Consider the following 22,500-nt stretch of genomic DNA (forward strand, 5'->3'; position numbering starts at 1 on the left):
CCGTTAAACCGGTTTCAGCACATCGACCGTACACCGCTGATTATCATTATAGCGGCGCTGGAGCCACGCTTGACGGAAGCTGAGACTGTAATGTCTGACATAAGAGACACGAGATTTTCCCCTTTAATATCTCTTAGCAAACACGATATATATGATCATCTGATGAACCAGAACAGACCCTTCATGCCCAACTGACACCAGTTCTTCCCACAGATCCCAAAGGTGCACCCGCCGCTCCGGCCACTTCCTAAAAGGTTTTGTGTTGTTAACTTACCGACAAATACATTTTTGTTTAATTTTAAAAGGAACTGTATGTAAGAAATGTATTTCAATTAATCATAAAATAGCCCTGATATGTCACTAGACATTAAGAAATCATGTTAATTTCAAATACTTATATCACTGACAACGGTTGTCCGGCCAGGATATTGTCATTTTAAAAGTGAAGTTGCAGCCCTCAACTGATGTTGACATGTTGTGTTTTGGCCTGAAGCCCCACCCTCCACCTGTCGACCAATCACGAAGTCAGTAGTGTTTCTGCATTCGGGTTGCCAGCTCTGCTCTAGTTACCACAGCTGCAGCTACAAACTTTTTGGATAAACAATGTCTAACTTTACGAAACCTAAACGACCTCGTTATGAATCAGAAAAACGTCGTGACAGTGTCCGAAATAAAACACGGATTTGTATAAGAAATGCCTTTGAAAGATGGAGAAGGCTGAAAACGGAGAATAATTTGAAGACTGATGCCAACGTTGCTAATTTTCTCCTGGACAGGTAAGGTTCATCTATGTTTGACTAACTTGTACTTAATGTAAATGGACATTTCAAATATTCATGACAGTCGAACAAAGTTATGCATGTTCGTGCAAAGTAACGTTAGGTTAGCGCAGATGGAGGAGGTGGGTCATTGAATTGAATAGGTAACGTTAAGGAATTGTTTGGTAAATAAAAACGGCGAGTCGTCATTGCTAACATTAGTAATGCATTATCAGAGCCCGTTTCTCTGTCATTATGCTGGGACGCTGAGGAAAACAACATTAGCACGCCTATTATGGCAATGTGAAAACGTATTTGAGACAGTAGCCTAACGTTACCTCTGTAAAAATGATTCCTCATTCGTTCTTCGCATATATAGTGGACAAAACATGCTGCAAGTGGACCTGTATGACCATTGCTAATGTTATTTAGCTTTGCTGTAATTTTACTATAGTATTTTTTCATGTGGGAATGTACTGTCGCATACGAGCGTTCATATTTACGATTATATTTGGCTAATCGCCATTAGTAAATTTTTGCGATTCATAATTACTTCACAAAACATCGCTCTTGAAGCATAAACATAATTAACAGAAAGAAAAAAAACTTTGTCACTTGCCATTGAAAGCTGCTTGTAGTAGCCTACGTTCCTGCTGGATCCTGCAGCCTATCTGGCAACCTCGAGTCAGGGGAGGGGGATACACCGCTCTACAGTCATTTGAAAGTGATTGCAGTACCAGTTTTGGCCACAGTCCTACATACAGCTCCTTTAATCAACATATTATATATAAATAACATTTTGATACAAGAAAAATGGAAATAATACCCATTTATGAGGTCAAATGAACCCAGCGTTTAGTCTAAATCAGCGGACATTAAGTGTGCCACCCAGCCTGAAGGGTGAGTTTGACCCAGCGCTGGGTTGATTTCTCACCCTCGTCTGTATGGATGGGGTCCTTCAGTGTGTATCTCAGAGGGTTTATTATTCTTCCAGCAGGAGAAATGTGGAAGTCTGATCACTGTGAAAGAGAAAGCGCACCAGATCCCGAACGTGAGGTCAAGCTTTGATGAGGAAATGATCACTATTAGCGGCCATCTTTACACCTGACCATCTGTGTGTGTGTGTGTGTGTGTGTGATACAGGGGTTTATTCTAGTGCTCTTCACTGGATGGGAAGGGTGAACACACACACACACAAACACACACACACAGGGCCTCCTTTATCCCTGAAGGGCAGAATGGACAATAGAGAGCTGAATTACGGTGACTGAAGAACTGGCTGATATAAAAGCAGAAGAGAGAGAGAGCAGAAGAAGAAGAATGGAGGGGATTCAATAAGGCCTCTGTAAAATGAACAAGAAAGGCCGGTGCTCAATACATCTGCCATCAGACAGTCAAAACAAATAAAGCGGGCCGGCGTACAGGTACACAGCTCAATATGGCCACACTGGCTCGGGCTTGGGCTGAACACACAGCTATCCTCCAGCAGATGAGCCATTATCTCTCTCTCTCTCTCTCTCTGGTTTATGGGGTCGCTATCGGGTTTAGCCGGACGCAGAGCCGGGCCTTTACCTCGCTGGTGCGGTGGACTAATGTCTCCCCGAAGTTTTGTTAAAACCTCATTATTTACTGAAGTGCGAGACCATGGCCGTCCCCAAGAGCGAGCGCGCGGGTATTAATATGAAAATGCAGAGATTCATAGCCATGACGAACTATCAGACTCCAGCACGGATCGATGCGGGAAAAATTGAGGATCGGTGCTTTTGGGACGTCGTTAAGGATTTAGAGGAGGAACCGGCTTAAACAGGAAGTGTCTGTCACAGTGTGTGTGTGTGTGTGTGTGGCACCTCAAACACATGCGTGAGGTCAGAGGTGATCCGTCAATGCAAATCTCCTCATGTGTGGCTCTTATGACTAATTCATGCGGCGTCACTGATGCCCAATTCACTAATAAATCATTCTGCTGATTCCTTTAATGATTCAGTTTAACTGCTCTGCAAAACAAGCTGAAGTTTAATACTTAGGGTTAGGGGTGTCGGAAATATTCATATTAGGAACAATATTTAGCTTTTTTAGACATTCTGATTAATAAAGAACAGAAAAATAGCATAACCTACAACCTAAATAACATTAAATAAACAGGAATAATCAGCAATTAATAAAAATTAAATGTAAAATGGAATTTGAGTCATTTTTTTATTTCTAAAATGAATCATTGAATCGGCTGATTCATTGAAACTGATTCTTATGATTACATTGAACCGAACATGCTGAAGTTTAATACTTCTATATACTACTAAGAGTTTTGAAAATATTATTAAACAACAACATTATATTTGTATTTTTTGGAACAATAGACAACAGAGAATGGCATAACCTACAACCTAAATAAAAATAACCTCAAATAAACAGGAATAATCAGCAATTTCACTATGAAAAATAATGTCAAATGTCACAGTCATTCTTTTGATTCCAGCTCTCAAAAGAATCAGTGAATCGAGACTTTGAACCGAACACAAGCATGCATATAATATTATGTTTATAACTATTTGTTTTTTTTAATGTTTGGAACAATAAAAATCTGAATATGACATAACCTGAATAAAGTCAACCTCAAATAAACAGGAAAAATCAGCAATTTCTATATATATATATTTATATATTACTGCATATATTTTACAACATTAGTCATTTCTCGCTGGAAATGACATCAGAAGTAGAAAATGTTGGTAAAAAACGTACATTTACACACAAACTGACCAGCAAACGCAACTTTCGGATGGCATCTTTTTTTCCAGCTCAACTGTCACAGAATGGAAAGCACAGGATTGTGGGATATCAAAAGCAGCGAAGGATACAAATACGCCGCCTTCAAAAATCGATCAGATGAAGGGATCTCAGGAGACTAACATTAGATTCGGACGTGCCTTGATGCCTTCCTGCCTTGAAATGTGTCCAAACCAAAGTGTTCAAATGAATCAATCCGATAATGTTAGTTCTTTGAACAGATTCAATTGATTCTTTTGTAAATGATTCAGCTGTACCAATTTGCAAAACAAATGCCTAGGGTTACGAAAATAAGTCTGCAACAATATTATTGAGAATATTATGACCAATATAATGTTAATAACAGGAATAGAATGAACGTAAAGTCACACTGGAAATTGAGATTCTTTTAATGAATGAATCGGTTCTTTGAACAGGTTCACTGAATCAAAGGCTAATCGCTCGCTAAACCCTCATTCACTATTCCCTACGTTATCCACTACTATATTTCACTTGAAGGAGTGAATGAAAACGAGTGTGTGAATATAATAAGTCGTGATGAATGAGTCCACTATGGTTTCGGACACCACTACAAATGGCTGTCCCCTCAAATAATGCCCTGTTTAAGGGTATAGGGGTCGATTTCAGGTTCAGCCAAAGTGTTCAAATGAGCCAATAATGAAAAGTAAAGCTTTCAGGCTGTTGTGAGGTTACTATGGTATAGCGAAGGGTTGCTAGGTGTAGAGTCTTACTGGTCCAAAGAGTAAACAAACTGTCCAATGCTAATAGCGTCAGTTTAACACACACACACACACACACTAGCGAGGCCTAGGCTTTGTGTAGTTAAAGATATAAGCCACCAACTATCAAAGCACAGCATGAAGGGTTAATCTTCAGGAAGAGTGGAGGTGAATGAGTGTGGACAGGTATGAAAATCCAGCCTTCGGAGGGTCACGGCGATTAGGGGCTGTTTTATGACAGACTCGTCGAGCACAAACCGGTTTATCATTCCTCTCCGCACGCTCGAGTATCCGCTTTGAAGTCTTGAGCGCTAATTCTACAGAGGAAGGTTAAACTGCTTAAATCTCGAGTCAGTTTCACTTCTCCTCTAATGTTGTCGGCGGAGCGGGAGGGGAACGTGACTCTGGGATCTTCACAACTCAATTTGCAGACACCGTAAAAGCCTTTTCTCTCCTCTTTGTTTCCGAAGGTTCAGAGAGAGAGAGAGAGAGAGAGAGATGGAGATGGATGAGAGATTGTTCTCTGTGAAGGGTGAGACATTAGGGTGCACACTTATGGAAATGTTTGTTTCTCAGCACAGGCGAAAGCTCTCTGTGGTTAATATGAGTTTATAATTGCCTAATTCGACACAGATTAGCTTTTGGAAACAATCTAATGACGGTCAGCACAAACACACACACACACACACGTACGAGTCGATTTCATTACGATTCACGTGCCTAATGGCCTCACACACGCTCCTCAATTAATGTGAGTCGGGACTCCAAACTCTTTAAACATTTTATGATTTTTCTTGCATTGTTATGAAGCAAAACCTACACTGAGAATCAGTATTGAGCTGATGTACGTCGCAGATCTTCTAACAACGGCGAAGATCATTACAGAAGAAAGCAGTTCATGCGTACAGTATCTATTAAAGCATCATATTTTACTGTCACGCATGAGTGCGGCTTTACCCGTCTGTAGTTTGTTGTGCTGCCAGCTAGTAAACGCTGCTGAGGTTTCCTCTCGACAACTGCGCTTTATCCCTGCAAATCCGTGCGCCTTGTAGAATATCTCTAAACAGTTTCCAGATCCAGCATATTTGACAGCAACAATAACAGCAATAAACACAGATCCCCTCCGAATGAGGACAGAGTTGAAATGAGTCTTTTTCACGGCCAATTGGAGTTGGTTGAGGAAAAGCTCTGAGCAAACTACAACATGAAAGAAGCCACACACACACACACACACACACACACAGAAGAGTGACTGTCTGACAATATTACAGGCCTGTTTTGTGACATGCAAACACCTGAGTCATGCAAAACACAGCCCTGGACTCGAATACAATGAGCAACACAACCATGAGACTGACGCTACTCTACGACTCTGTTTACACCTGGAGTTAAGATGCGTTTGGTCGACTGGCGCTACACTACGGCTCTGTTTACACCTGGAGTTAAGATGCGTTTGGTCGACTGACGCTACACTACGGCCCTGTTTACACCTGGAGTTAAGATGCGTTTGGTCGACTGACGCTACACTACGGCTCTGTTTACACCTGGAGTTAAGATGCGTTTGGTCCACTGACGCTACACTACGGCTCTGTTTACACCTGGAGTTAAGATACGTTTGGTCGACTGATGCTACACTACGGCTCTGTTTACACCTGGAGTTAAGATGCGTTTGGTCCACTGACGCTACACTACGGCCCTGTTTACACCTGGAGTTAAGATGCGTTTGGTCGACTGATGCTACACTACGGCTCTGTTTACACCTGGAGTTAAGATGCGCTTGGTCAACTGACGCTACTCTACGGCTCTGTTTACACCTGGAGTTAAGATGCGTTTGGTCGACTGACGCTACACTACGGCTCTGTTTACACCTGGAGTTAAGATGCGTTTGGTCAACTGACGCTACTCTACGGCTCTGTTTACACCTGGAGTTAAGATGCGTTTGGTCGACTGACGCTACACTACGGCTCTGTTTACACCTGGAGTTAAGATGCGTTTGGTCGACTGATGCTACACTACGGCTCTGTTTACACCTGGAGTTAAGATGCGTTTGGTCGACTGACGCTACACTACGGCTCTGTTTACACCTGGAGTTAAGATGCGTTTGGTCGACTGACGCTACACTACGGCTCTGTTTACACCTGGAGTTAAGATGCGCTTGGTCCACTGACGCTACTCTACGGCTCTGTTTACACCTGGAGTTAAGATGCGTTTGGTCGACTGACGCTACACTACGGCCCTGTTTACACCTGGAGTTAAGATGCGTTTGGTCGACTGATGCTACACTACGGCTCTGTTTACACCTGGAGTTAAGATGCGTTTGGTCGACTGACGCTACTCTACGGCTCTGTTTACACCTGGAGTTAAGATGCGTTTGGTCGACTGACGCTACACTACGGCCCTGTTTACACCTGGAGTTAAGATGCGCTTGGTCCACTGACGCTACACTACGGCTCTGTTTACACCTGGAGTTAAGATGCGTTTGGTCAACTGACGCTACACTACGGCTCTGTTTACACCTGGAGTTAAGATGCGTTTGGTCAACTGACGCTACACTACGGCTCTGTTTACACCTGGAGTTAAGATGCGTTTGGTCGACTGACGCTACACTACGGCCCTGTTTACACCTGGAGTTAAGATGCGTTTGGTCGACTGACGCTACACTACGGCTCTGTTTGCACCTGGAGTTAAGATGCGTTTGGTCGGCTGATGCTACACTACGGCTCTGTTTACACCTGGAGTTAAGATGCGTTTGGACGACTGATGCTACACTACGGCTCTGTTTACACCTGGAGTTAAGATGCGTTTGGTCGACTGACGCTACACTACGGCTCTGTTTACACCTGGAGTTAAGATGCGTTTGGTCGACTGACGCTACTCTACGGCTCTGTTTGCACCTGGAGTTAAGATGCGTTTGGTCGACTGACGCTACACTACAGCTCTGTTTACACCTGGAGTTAAGATGCGTTTGGTCGACTGACGCTACACTACGGCTCTGTTTACACCTGGAGTTAAGATGCGTTTGGTCGACTGACGCTACACTACGGCTCTGTTTACACCTGGAGTTAAGATGCGTTTGGTCGACTGACGCTACTCTACGGCTCTGTTTACACCTGGAGTTAAGATGCGTTTGGTCGACTGACACTACACTACGGCCCTGTTTACACCTGGAGTTAAGATGCGTTTGGTCGACTGACGCTACACTACGACTCTGTTTACACCTGGAGTTAACATGCGTTTGGTCAACTGACACTACACTACGGCCCTGTTTACACCTGGAGTTAAGATGCGTTTGGTCGACTGACGCTACACTACGACCCTGTTTACACCTGGAGTTAAGATGCGCTTGGTCCACTGACGCTACTCTACGGCCCTGTTTACACCTGGAGTTAAGATGCGCTTGGTCCACTGACGCTACTCTACGGCCCTGTTTACACCTGGAGTTAAGATGCGTTTGGTCGACTGACGCTACACTACGGCCCTGTTTACACCTGGAGTTAAGATGCGTTTGGTCGACTGACGCTACACTACGGCTCTGTTTACACCTGGAGTTAAGATGCGTTTGGTCGACTGATGCTACACTACGGCTCTGTTTACACCTGGAGTTAAGATGCGTTTGGACGACTGATGCTACACTACGGCTCTGTTTACACCTGGAGTTAAGATGCGTTTGGTCGACTGACGCTACACTACGGCTCTGTTTACACCTGGAGTTAAGATGCGTTTGGTCGACTGACGCTACTCTACGGCTCTGTTTGCACCTGGAGTTAAGATGCGTTTGGTCGACTGACGCTACACTACAGCTCTGTTTACACCTGGAGTTAAGATGCGTTTGGTCGACTGACGCTACACTACGGCTCTGTTTACACCTGGAGTTAAGATGCGTTTGGTCGACTGACGCTACACTACGGCTCTGTTTACACCTGGAGTTAAGATGCGTTTGGTCGACTGACGCTACTCTACGGCTCTGTTTACACCTGGATTTAAGATGCGTTTGGTCGACTGACACTACACTACGGCCCTGTTTACACCTGGAGTTAAGATGCGTTTGGTCGACTGACGCTACACTACGACTCTGTTTACACCTGGAGTTAACATGCGTTTGGTCAACTGACACTACACTACGGCCCTGTTTACACCTGGAGTTAAGATGCGTTTGGTCGACTGACGCTACACTACGACCCTGTTTACACCTGGAGTTAAGATGCGCTTGGTCCACTGACGCTACTCTACGGCCCTGTTTACACCTGGAGTTAAGATGCGCTTGGTCCACTGACGCTACTCTACGGCCCTGTTTACACCTGGAGTTAAGATGCGTTTGGTCGACTGACGCTACACTACGGCCCTGTTTACACCTGGAGTTAAGATGCGTTTGGTCGACTGACGCTACACTACGGCTCTGTTTACACCTGGAGTTAAGATGCGTTTGGTCGACTGACGCTACACTACGGCCCTGTTTACACCTGGAGTTAAGATGCGTTTGGTCGACTGACGCTACACTACGGCCCTGTTTACACCTGGAGTTAAGATGCGTTTGGTCGACTGACGCTACACTACGGCCCTGTTTACACCTGGAGTTAAGATGCGTTTGGTCCACTGACGCTACACTACGGCCCTGTTTACACCTGGAGTTAAGATGCGTTTGGTCGACTGACGCTACACTACGGCCCTGTTTACACCTGGAGTTAAGATGCGTTTGGTCCACTGACGCTACACTACGGCCCTGTTTACACCTGGAGTTAAGATGCGTTTGGTCGACTGACGCTACACTACGACCCTGTTTACACCTGGAGTTAAGATGCGCTTGGTCCACTGACGCTACTCTACGGCCCTGTTTACACCTGGAGTTAAGATGCGCTTGGTCCACTGACGCTACTCTACGGCCCTGTTTACACCTGGAGTTAAGATGCGTTTGGTCGACTGACGCTACACTACGGCCCTGTTTACACCTGGAGTTAAGATGCGTTTGGTCGACTGACGCTACACTACGGCTCTGTTTACACCTGGAGTTAAGATGCGTTTGGTCGACTGACGCTACACTACGGCCCTGTTTACACCTGGAGTTAAGATGCGTTTGGTCCACTGACGCTACACTACGGCCCTGTTTACACCTGGAGTTAAGATGCGTTTGGTCCACTGACGCTACACTACGGCCCTGTTTACACCTGGAGTTAAGATGCGTTTGGTCCACTGACGCTACACTACGGCTCTGTTTACACCTGGAGTTAAGAAGCGTTTGGTCGACTGACGCTACACTACGGCTCTGTTTACACCTGGAGTTAAGATGCGTTTGGTCGACTGACGCTACACTACGGCTCTGTTTACACCTGGAGTTAAGATGCGTTTGGTCGACTGACGCTACACTACGGCTCTGTTTACACCTGGAGTTAAGATGCGTTTGGTCGACTTCAAAAGGCAAAAATAGACCATAATTATTGCATAAATATTAAAAAATACCATCAAATCATCTCAAAATACAAAATTAAAAAGAAAATATATTATTGAAGAAAAATAAATTGCATTGGTTTTACTGGGGTGGAGGAAGTTTAATTTTTTGGTGTCCGGTCACTTATGAGCGGGAAGATGCAACCCCTAAACGAAGAGCACCAGAGGGTTAATAATGTTATGAACGGACATTCAATTGTATAAAAATGAAAATATAAATATTTTTGCAAGATTCACAGTCTGTGAAAAGGGTTATTACCGAACACTCCTGACGCCCAAAACCATCAAACTAACAGACACAGGAACTCAAGTCAACCTATGCTTTGTTGCATTATAAATGAAGTCAAGTGTGCATTGCATCACATCGTACGTGTTTCTCTTTCAGGTCAACGCCACTCACGATTCGAAGAGAATAACCAAACCATCCCTTAATACAACGGGGCCGCACGCATTGGGGAGTGTTTGTGTGTCATAGATGCCCATTCAACTGGACAAGGAGAAAGTTTAATATGCTAAAATATGACATGAAAGACAAATTAGGACAGAAATACACACTCTTTGTTTTATACTTTAGATCCATATTGGTCACCAAAGCTCTGGGACAAAAGAGGACAGTGTGTTTGCACAGGGATCCTGTTAGCCTGCTCCCTATTGGTCAGATCTGTCCTAAAAGAGACTAGCTGAGACCTTTTGGCCTGTCCTTTCCATGAGCGCCCACGGAAATGCCATCTGGCTGGTGTGAATTATTACCACAGCAACGGCCATGTGACCCGAGACCGGTGGAAACCAAGGTCACCCAAACCTGTAGCCCGTCTATGTGTGTGTCATCTCTTTTATATGAGGTTAGAAGAGCCGGTCCGTTCTTACGAGGACATGTCGGGTCACTCAGGAGACCATTAAACATCATTATCATTAGCACAACACAAAACTAGCACACACACACACGTTATAAGAAGTTAAAAGAAATACAAATTAGAGCTATAATATTACATAATATAATATTGAAACTATGAATGTGCATGAAAATATAATTCTAGTGTTGTGTGTTAAATATTTAATATTTGTATTAATATTATAATAAAACTAGTAATTGTCAAAAGATATAAGTGTGTATGTATATATATGCTGTCAAACCCATTAAATCACACCTAACATAAAAGTTTGTTAATATATACACACACACACGTTATAAGTTAAAAGAAATACAAATTAGAGCTATAATATTACATAATATAATATTGAAACTATGAATGTGCATGAAAATATAATTATTAAAAAGAATTGTGATCCCATGTGTGTTAAATATAATTGTAATAGTAATTGTCAAAAGATATAAAAATAATGAAAAAATAAAATAAAGTGTATATATGCTGTCAAACCCATTAAAATCACAGCTAACATGAAAGTTTGTTAATATATACACAAAGTTTTATCTCAGATACGATGAATCGATTTGACAGCATATATAAGAAGTTAAAAGAAATAAAAATTAGAGCTATAATATTACATATATAATAAATAATATAATACTGAAACTATGAATGTGCATGAAAATATAATTCTAGTGTTGTGTGTTAAATATTTAATATTTGTATTAATATTATAATAAAACTAGTAATTGTCATAAGATACAAGTGTGTATGTATATATATGCTGTCAAACCCATTAAATGACACCTAACAAAAGTTTGTTAATATATACACAAAGTTTTATCTCAGATGCGATGAATCGATTTGACAGCATATGTATATATTTATAAACTTCCAACTATTTTTAACTATAAAAACTGTAGCAAACAATCTTTCACATCAACACATGAAGCTCATCCATTCATTTGAGCATGTCAGTGAGAAGATCAGCACAAACACACACACTCTCATCGGAGGATGCCGAATATTCCCTGGTATGAACTCTTCCCAATGAGAGGCTTGCTCCTGAGGGAATATCCCTGAAACACCTCGGAGATTAATGGGAACGCAGGAACTGCTGTATGAAATGATGTAATTTGAGAGCAACCAAAGCGACAGCCATAAGCCACAGACCCCAGCGAAAACATCATCTGACACGGCCAGATGCTCCGCTACAGACCAACACAGACAAAGAGGGCCATAAATCAGCTGTCAGACGCAGACCCCCTCCCAAACGCATGCGAGAAAACACACTTCCAGGATCTGCCATCTTTTCTCTTTCCCCCATCCTGATGTAGGGAGTCCAAGTTCAAGAGTGGGTGAGGGGCCCTCGGGGGACGTCCCTCAGGGGCCACACGGGACAATAACAAAGACCATCACAGCAGGCCTTAGACACCGTCTGACCAGATCCAGAAATGAGTTAACACTGATGGCTTTAAATATTTAACAGAACACGCAAACTTAACATCTCTTACCACTCCAGACGAATGCAAGCTCTGAGCTCATATTTATAGATAACCTTCAGATGATGCTTTATGAAATTAGTCTTCTCAATCAATGCGTTTTAAGAGTTTTCAACGCAATCCGTGCAAAATGCAACCATATCAAATGATAATCGGTAATGTTTTTAAAGACGTCTCTTCTGCTCATCAAGCATTTGATACAGTAAAAACTATTATTATGAAATATTACAATTTAAAAATCACTGTTTTCTACTTGAATACATTTTCATCATCATTCCTCCAGTGATCCGTCAGAAATCATTCTCATATGAGGATCAACACACATTTATGATTATTATCAGTGTTTGTAGAAACCGTGACATGTTTTTTTCAGGACTCTTTGATAAATAGAAAGCAGGGCTGCACGAGTATGACAAAAATCATAATTGTCGATTATTCCTTTGAATTTGTAATCGCGATTATCAATGATTATTCTATAGCATTAAGCCTTGAAAGTCAAATATACATTGGTTTGGTTTCTTTAAATAAAAAAAGTAAAAATAAGCGTGATATACTAAAAATAAAAATAAAAGCAATGGGGAAAAAACTTAGGATAACCTGAACACATTAAGCACACAGAATAATATAAGTGGACTTTTTTTTTTTTTGTAATTGCGATGACATTTTATTACATAATTGGGGCATCCGTAATTGTAATCACGATTACAAATTCGATTAATTGAATGATATTAATAGAAAGCAAACGCATTTATTTTAAATGAATCTTTTGTAACATTTTTGATCAATTTAATGCTGAATAAAATATTACAAAACATTCTGACCCCACACTTAAATCCAGAGCATCCACACAATTCTCACATGCATTAATTAAATCACTTCTACACTGTAAAAATATATATTTAAAAAGTAACTGGTTGCCTTTGAGTTAATACAATGAACATTTGAGAATCGACATCAGCCTTTCTACAAATATTATTAAAAGATTTTGTTAGCATATTGCGTAATTGTGTGTTTTATCTGTAATAATGCCGTGTGCTGTTTTCATGATTTATCACAACATTTTTTATTTATTTATGTGGTTCAGATACAATAATATTTTGAGTTTCTATTTATTAAACCAATTTCCTTCAGTGTATTAACTCCATCTAATTTCAATGAACTCAAAATTAAGGCAACCAGGTTACTTACTTTTTTAAGTTAAACCAACAATATTTTTGTACAGTGTACAAACTAAACTCAGTTTTGGACTTGAGATGCTCCAGTGAAAGCTGCTGCGGAAGCATTGGGGCTGCAGGTGAGCTCATCAATAACCTGAAGCAGGTGTGACCCAGACTAACTCCACACACACGCGGGATTCATGAGGAATCAGACAAGGCTGTGCACTTTCAGCGGCTGATTCAGAATGACAGATGCATTTAGACTGAATGAAATCTGACAACTTAACAACCAAAAGATCACAGAAACCCTTTTGTCCTGCCACTGGAGACAATGAGAAGCACGACTCAATATTCAGATCATCGGTTTACACTTCCACATCTCCTCAATCTACTCTTGATTCGAAATATTCTGAGCACAATGCCATCTGATATTTATCTCCGTGAAAACATGTTTGCTCTGCCTGTCCATGGACAGGCTCAGGGTTTGGATAAGCTCAATATGGACGGTGCGATCCGAAATAATACAGAATGAGAGAGACCCTCCAACATCAGCCTACACGAGGAGCCCTGCTTTAGAAAGGCTTGAATAAAAATCGGCCACACACACACACACACACGCAGACAGATCTGATTCCTCTCCGGCTTGGCTTGGCATGCTCTTGTCATTTCTTATGTTACAGAACATCAATCATAGGGCTGAGTCTGTGCCCTTGCACTGGCCGCGGCTGATTTACAAACATTAGCAGGGAATGCAATTACACAGTCCGAGAAGCGCGAGCCGTCGCCAGCGATCTGGATCTGGTTCTGGTTCTGGTTCTGCTGTGGATGGAGCGTACACACTGAAACCGGAGCGCACCATTAAAACCATTACATCGTGTCCAGCAATAATGCACAAAATACTAACAATGCCAAAGGGTCAATCATATTATTTGTTATTATTGTTTTTATTAAAACCTGACCATCTCTTCTGTTAGCATGTTGGGTGTAACCACTCTAAAAATATATATTTATTCTATAAAATATATAGTTTCATTACATACACACGCAAAACTTTATGTATGATAATGATTTTAAATCAATTTTTTTTTTTTACATTTCCAAGACAAAATATGTTTAAAAAAAACTCACAATTTCTTCAATAACACTGACCCTGAAATCATAAGTCACTTTGCAGGCAATGCATGTTGTTATGAATTATAATACACAATAACATCATATGCAATGTTACACGTTTGAATGCACATTTTAAGTCGATTTAAAGCCGTTTTCAGGTTCAATAAAACTACTGTTGATGAATATAGTACACACAAGGCATAACATAACACACGAGCACAGAGTAAATATGCATTTTATGCCGGGAATACTCACTATTAAGTCGCGTCATAATACATAAATAAACTTTCCTTTAACAGAAACTCTGACGGCGCTCCGTGTCATAATTACTGGAGCACACTAATACAGTCAACCCGCGAGAGGTGGATAAATACATCAGCATTAAGTGTTTTAAAACATATCAGCTGTTTATTTGATAAAGTCTGAGGTGAAGCACAAACCGGCACTGGACAGAGCGAGCCGCGCGCGCGTCCGCGTTCCGCATTTCTATCACAATAAAACACATTAGCCTGATAAAAAGTTCAAGTCCACAACTCGGAAAGGCATTAAAAGTTTCCGTTTCCAACAAAGCTCGTGTGTGAAGCGTTCGGATAGCGTGAAACGCGCCGTTAAAGCGCGTCGGTGTGCGCGAGGCTGCCGCCGCTGCTCCTGCGCGCTCCTGATCAATGATTGAACCGAACAAAAGGCAGAAGAGGATCAATTACTAATAACTATCAATGCAACACCACCATCCCGTCCCTCTAAAGTCCCCAAAAGAGAAAACGCGTGAAATGTAAGGTGCATTAGCGCGTGTAGGATCGCGTCGTGTGAAAAAGGTGAGAAATAAGACCAACCTGAAGCCGCCGGAGATCAAATTTCTTCCAATATTGAAACATCGATCCCACATCGGCGGCCATCTTGAGCACAATATTCAAGAGCGGCTACAATAAATATATGGGCTGGATTCCCCCCGTTAAACAGCGTTGACGATTACACTCCACATGGAAAAAAAAATGTTAGGAAAATAACAGTTGTGGGAAAACTAGACGGGACGCGCCGCGCGCGCGAGAGCACAGATGCGATATGAACGGAATATAGATGCATATGGATGCATTAGTGCAGCTCGCGGGATTGCACTTGATTTTGGGTTTGGTAAAGTTATCAATACTGACGTAACGGGTTGATCAATAACGTCTGGGAAGCGCAAGGAGGACCGCGAGCAACCAATGCGCGCCGCCAGATGTTAGATGCGTAAAATCATTACATATCATTAATGAGCCCATATAATGAGATCTGCAACTTTAGCTCAATAATGCGCAATGCATGCTATATAAGGAGTGGACGCTTTGGGAATGTGTTAATAGCGTCCTCATGAATAATGCGTGGATGATGCAAAACAACTTAGATGTGGTAAATATTGTAAAGCAGCGTAAAATGCACGCGCTAAGTTATAAAGAGATCCGCGGCTCTGCGATGGGAATGTGTGTCATTGACTTCTCACAGATGCGTTTTCTCTTATAAAGTGCACAGACGGAATAAAAGCACAAATGTTATTGGGATCAATGCGCGGTCTGAAGTTCTGCTCTCACGGTAACGCGCGCGCGCGCTCCCTCTTGTGGAGCCCTCGCTATTAGTAGCACATTTTGTCCAAATCACATCTGTATTATTCTAATATTACTGTGACATAAAGAGAACCATCCAGAGCAAGACTCCGAGGAAGCTCTTAATGACTACAGCTTTTATTTGGCAAACTTTGTTTATGGGTGTTTGACGTGTGTGTGTGTGTGTGTGTGTGTGTGTTCCAGAGATCAGTGTAATAATGTGTGAAGATGAAACTGTTTAAGAGGTTAAACTGCTCCGCTGCTCGGACTGCGAGCAATTACCACTGAGCACATCTGTCATTCTCCTCATCGCTGGTAAAAACACACGCAAGTCTATTTTTAAGTAGGAATGTATTTGCACTTTGTAAGCCACCTACGGGGAATATAAAAGGTGCTTATTAAAAGTTTCTGTTTTATTGCTTTTTATTTATTGCTTCAGGGGGAGAAAAGACTGCATCGGTCTTATAAGAAAGGAATAATATATCTTGTTTTGATATGGCTCAGTGTTGAATTTGAAATTTAAATCAGTTCTGATATACAAGCCTGACGCACCAACACTTATTACTTTTGTTCAAATCTAAATATGCGGACATTTGGAGGGAGCAAAGACTGGGATTATTGGGAACAGAGCAGTGGGGGATTTCCACGAAGCTCAAGCGGTGAGGTTTGGTGAAAAACACTGAAGATTAATGTCTGAGACGAAGAAGATGAGCGGTAAAAACAACCTCACAGGTGATCTAATGTGTGTTCGGATGGACGTCGTGTGTGTGTGTGTGTGTGTGTGTGTGTGTGTGTGTGTGTGTGTGTGTGTGTGTGTGTGTGTGTGTGTGTGTGTGTGTGTGTGTGTGTGTGTGTGTGTGTGTGTGTGTGTGTGTGTGTGTGTGTGCAGTGGCCTAGATACACATGAGTGTTTGACTAAGCTGGGCTGGAATATGATTCCAGGAATATGTGTGTGAGAGCTGAACTCTGATATATTGATCCGCTGGAGAGCACAGGCCCTGGAACAGAAGCTGGCTGAGATTGCCACCAGGTGGCCGGAATGATTTCGCATCTCAACACTATTGCCCTTGATTTAGTTTTCGGCTCTACTAGAACAGGTTTTCATGCTTGAATGTTCAATAAAACCCGGTTTCACAGACAGACTAAAGTAGCCTGGTCCTACCAGACTCTCTACACTTCATTTGTTCAGAGAGTCTCTCCATTGACCAGCGTTCACTTCCTTGAAGACGGGAACTCTAGTTCTAGTTTAAAACTATTGGATCTGCCCAGAGCCGCTCTGGATCTGCCATAACCAATCGCTAACATTAGGTCATGACGTCCAGTGTTGGGGAAAGTTACTTTGAAAAGTAATGCATTACAATATTGCGTTACTCCCTTAAAAAGTAACTAATTGAGTTACTTAGTTACTTTTTGAGAAAAGTAATGCGTTACGTTACTTTTGCGTTACTTTTTCTCACCTGGGCTGGGCTTGTTTTTGTTTTGTTTTTATAACAAAAAGTTATATTATTGTGTAACGGTAAAGACCTCTTCATACCAAAATTTTAATAATAAGCCCCAGGCTGAGGTAAAAATGCAGATTCCCTCATGAACACTAGAGGGCGCAGCTCTGGATAATGTAGAATAGGACGCAGGAGAAAAAGTTTTACCAGTGAAAACAAAAAATCTAGTAATTTCCTCATCAAAGGTCAGCAGCAAGACATTGGTCAATTAAATATAAAGGTAGATTATGCATAAAAATAGTTGTTTTATTTAACATTTAATTATTGGAGAATTCTGATTTTGCATTTGACTGATTTTATTCATTTTGAGGAGGACAGAATCTTTATTGTGCAAGTGAGATAAATAAATGCTCACATTTAGTCTAGAACTACAATAACCATCATGTTCACACACACACACACACACACACGCCTCTGCACTAACTCTCAACATGAGGACAGGAGAGCTGTCAGTCAAATTAATGTGAAAATGTAACTCAGATATTTTGTTGTAAATTTGAAAAGTAATGCGTTACTTTACTAGTTACTTGGAGAAAGTAATATTACGTAACTCAAGTTACTTGTAATGCGTTACAACCAACACTGGTGACCCGTTCGCCTCTGTTTCTCACATGGAGGTCCGTAAATAACTGCATATTGTGCAGATCCTCAGTTATAAAACCCAAACCTCGTGCATTGGGATGGTGATTTACTCACAGTGGAGAGTTGTGTGATGGGGAACGGCTGCTCACGTGCTCCATAACATGATTGTGCTGTAAATATAATATCATATGCTTGGTATGATAAGAATAAATGCTGCTGTTAATAACGACCCAGTTCAAATGTTCACGTGCTTTTCTTCTGTTTATTTTTTGAGCGGTGATGAAATATATCGCTCTTGTAAACACAAGTCTAGAAACGCCTCCAAATGACAGCAAAGCGCAGCCGTACGGTGGCCTGCAGGGGTCAAACAGGATATAAACAGTGAATTCTGAAGTGATATATTCTTGAAAACACAGAATCACACTTTCCCTGAACCCTGTGGGGAGGAGGAACACAACATCACGGACACCAACAGAACTCAGCACAGAGTGTTCTTGCTCCGGCTATAACTTCTGGATACTCGGCAGCGGAGCCACGACCGAATGAACGGCTTCACTCGCATCTTTCTCCTCCGCCATTACTGAACTAAAACTCAAACTAGCAGTGTTGCCAACTCTCGCGAGACAAATAAGCAACCGCAGCTTCAAAAACAAGCCCAATATTATTATATTATTTATTAAATGAGCCTGCAACATATTAAACTGAAACCTCTCGGAGTTTGAAAAGCAAAAACAGATGTGATTTTACAAAAATCATCAAATTGCAATAAAGGACACGCAATATCCTCCGATCAGCTGTGAACAGAAGAGGAGACGGAAAAAGAGAAAAAGTGACATGAAGGCCAATTATGGGAACCCATAGTCGGAGTTAGTGCACGCATATTAGGGGCAGTGAGTAGTGAACACACACACACACTGCAAACCTTGAAAAAGATAAGCCCTACTTCTCAATGTGCACACTATCTGCCCTAAATACTATTGAAAGTGATTAATGTCACACACTATTTAGGATGGATAGTACGCACATTGGGACACAAGCACTAAGGGAGCGCAGCAATATAGCCACATATTTATAATAAAATAAATTCGAACCATACCTACTGTTATTATTAGTAGACTTGTTTTTTTATAATAGCCTGTAATTTTAAATACATTACAAAAATATTTTCCCTGTTTCCTGTCCATCTCTGTCCATCTCTGCAGGTGGCATGGTTTGTAAAAATGTATACGTCTATTTGAAGTCTACTAACTATCATTACGTGCATTTATAACGTCACACACCTGCACGCTGAGCGTGATTTTTCTCCAGTGAGGGGGAGAAGGAGGCGGGATATATGAGGACGGATTACAGCACTTGTATCATAGCACTGATTGGCTATAGCTGTGAGAAGACAGTGTCAGTCAATGTATTGGACAAAACAGTGACCATAAATGTAAAGAAACGAAGTTGCTTATTATGTTTTCCTAACAAGCAACCACATTTTTTAAAATAAGCCAAAAAAAACGCTTGATTTTTAACGCGACTTGCCACAAATAGAAGCCCAAAGTCGCGTGTTACACGCGGACTTGACAACTATGACTAGCGCACGACATCAACGCCATCGCTCTCAGCCACGCCCTCTGTTCTCTGATTGGACCGGTTAAAATCTGTTCGGAGAGAACCTGAGAATATACCGCAATCCCAGACGGAGAACTGAAGGAAAATGAACATTGAGCAGAAGTACGGAGGAGGGCGGAGCCAGGCTGAAAGCAGATCTTAAAATATTTCAGTGCCATTGGGTTTTTTTCTAAGGCATGTTTATAAAAGCAACCTTAATGTCCTAATTGAACTACACTGCAAAAAAAAAAAATTGCTACCTTAAATTTTTAAGTACAATCAACTTATGTTTAAAGGAACGCCACTATTAGTGAAAACAGGCTCATTCTCCGACTCCTCTAGAGTTGAACAGTTGAGTTTGAGCGTTTTCATTCAGCCGATCTCCGGGTCTGGCGCTAGCACTGTTAGCATAGCTTAGCATAGATCATTGATTATGATTAGACCGTTAGCATCTCGCTCAAAAATGACCAAAGAGTTTCCATATTTCTCCTCTTTAAAACTCGACTCTTCTGTAGTTCATCGTGTGCTAAGACCGACGGGAAATGAGAAGTTAAGATTTTCTAGGCCGATATGGCAGGAACTATTCTCTCATTCCTGCGTAATAATCAAGAGCTGTGAGCCGCCCCATGAGTGCAGCGGCGCAGTGATATTACACAGCGCCTGAAAACAGTCCCAGTGTGAGCCGGTCGTCCCGTTGGTTACAACCAATACGCCTATAGGCCGTTTGTCACATCCCTGAAATACGACCCACAGGAGTGTTTACTAAAGACACTTTCATTTTAACGCTTTATTTCATTATATTTGCGTAATATTTCGGGTTTTGCTTAGCTCAATTGACAGAGCATTGCAAAATAATCATGTGATCATGCAATCGTGGGTTTGATCCCAGGGAACGCATGTGCTCATAAAGTGTGTATAAACTATACATCACTGGGTGGGTTTAGGGGTGGGTGTAGTTATTAATACAAAATATTTATGCTAAATGGAAATTAAGACAAATGGGGGTAAAAAGTCCACACATTGCATTTAAATGAACACGCATTTTGATTGGTAGCGACAGTCATACATCATGACGACAGATGTAACACGACACTGACATTATTTTTACGCCAGAGGGCGCATGACTAAATAAAGGTCGTAATAAAGTGCTTGAGAAACGACCTATAGAGTCGGGTTTTTGGAGGACAGTCTGATTGGCTATGTTGACAGAAGTTAGCCTATCAGGGTAAAATCACCGAAAGACATCGAGTCTTCCCTTTTCTTCATCATTTGTCTAATTCAGTGACACTTGCACATCTAAACACTAGGGCTGGGTAAAAAATATTGATTTCACGATTTTAATGGATTCTCACTTTTACAAAACAATATGGATTCTTAAATCCCAAGAATCGATTAGTCATCCTGTTTTCAGTTCATGAATGAAATAAACATTGTAGCGCGCCTCCCATCCAATATATCGCAATAATCTTAGTGCTTTATTACTATTGCTATGAAACAGTCTCAGATTTCAAATTACGTCTATTTTTATTTTTAACGAAATTCAAAAGCATAAATACGTTTTTTTCGCTGTGGCGTGAGATCGCTCAACTCAAGCTCAGCTCAAGAGAAGCGGCAGATGAACAGATCTTCTCTTCCGCCTTCATACCAGTAACAGCACCAAATAAACACCAATGAGCTTCTGAACGTGTGTTAAAGATACAGGACAACTTCCCCAAATCCAGATCATGTCACAGAATAGCTCAAGAGTTTCAACCGCAGAAAGACGTCAGTAAAACAACGTCACATTTACCTCAGGAAAACCATATCCAGTGTTAATCAGCAGAAACATTAACTCTAGAGACGAGCATTTAGATAATGATGTGCACCACATTACAGAGGATATTCATGGTCAATGTTCTTCAATATTTAATGTATGTATGAATAAATCTGGCAAGTTTTTATGACGGCTTCCATTTAAATGTTTATATTTCAAAAAACGAATTGGAGTAGAATTATGATTATGTAATTGTAAAGTTAATATTACTACTTTATTATTATAAAAAACAAACAAACATAATTTAGTGTCATTTTATGGGGCGCCGTTTGTAAAGCGGCTCACGCTGAAAATAACAGCAACATTTTGACACATTTAGCTTCAAACAATGTTTAAAAAACTGGTGTGAATTTTTGGCGGTCACTTTTTTAGAACATTTACAACAATATTTGTCAACTTAGAGATATTTTAAATAGTTAAATCTAAATGTTAAATGTTAAATCTAAATGTTAAATGTTAAATCTAAATGTTAAATCTAAATCTAAATCTAAATGTTATATCTAAATGTTAAATCTAAATCTAAATGTTAAATCTAAATCTAAATGTTAAATCTAAATCTAAATGCTAAATCTAAATGTTAAATCTAAACGTTAAATCTAAATGTTAAAACCGGTTATCTGCATTCTGAATTTGCATATTAGTTAAATATTTAGTTTCACCCGAAACATTTAGATTCAACATTTATATTTAGATTTAACATTTATATTTAGATTTAGATTTTGTATTTAGATTTAACATTTAGATTTAACATTTAGATTTTACATTTAGATTTAGATGTAACATTTAGATTTAACGTTTAGATTTAACATTTAGATTTAGCATTTAGATTTAGATTCAACATTTAGATTTAGATTTAACATTTAGATTTAGATTTAGATTTAACATTTAGATTTAGATTTAACATTTAGATTTAACATTTAGATTTAGATGTAACATTTAGATTTAACGTTTAGATTTAACATTTAGATTTTACATTTAGATTTAGATTTAACGTTTAGATTTAACATTTAGATTTAGCATTTAGATTTAACATTTAGATTTAGATTCAACATTTAGATTTAGATTTAGATTTAACATTTAGAT

General features: G+C 40.6%; 1 protein-coding gene across 1 annotated transcript in view; it reads right to left on the bottom strand.

The window, feature by feature from the left end:
- cux2b (cut-like homeobox 2b) overlaps positions 1-15,243 on the bottom strand; it is a gene marked incomplete at its 5' end in the record, with an annotated part of 258,049 nt that extends 242,806 nt beyond the window's left edge. The window contains one exon of the mRNA XM_079828153.1: positions 15,181-15,243. Within this exon, the coding sequence (XP_079684279.1) occupies positions 15,181-15,243 (63 nt within the window). The remainder of the gene's footprint in view (positions 1-15,180) is intronic.
- Between the last annotated feature and the right edge of the window lie 7,257 nt (positions 15,244-22,500).

The sequence above is a fragment of the Gobio gobio genome (assembly GCF_949357685.1).
Source record: "Gobio gobio genome assembly, chromosome: 10".
NCBI classification, from domain to species: domain Eukaryota; kingdom Metazoa; phylum Chordata; class Actinopteri; order Cypriniformes; family Gobionidae; genus Gobio; species Gobio gobio.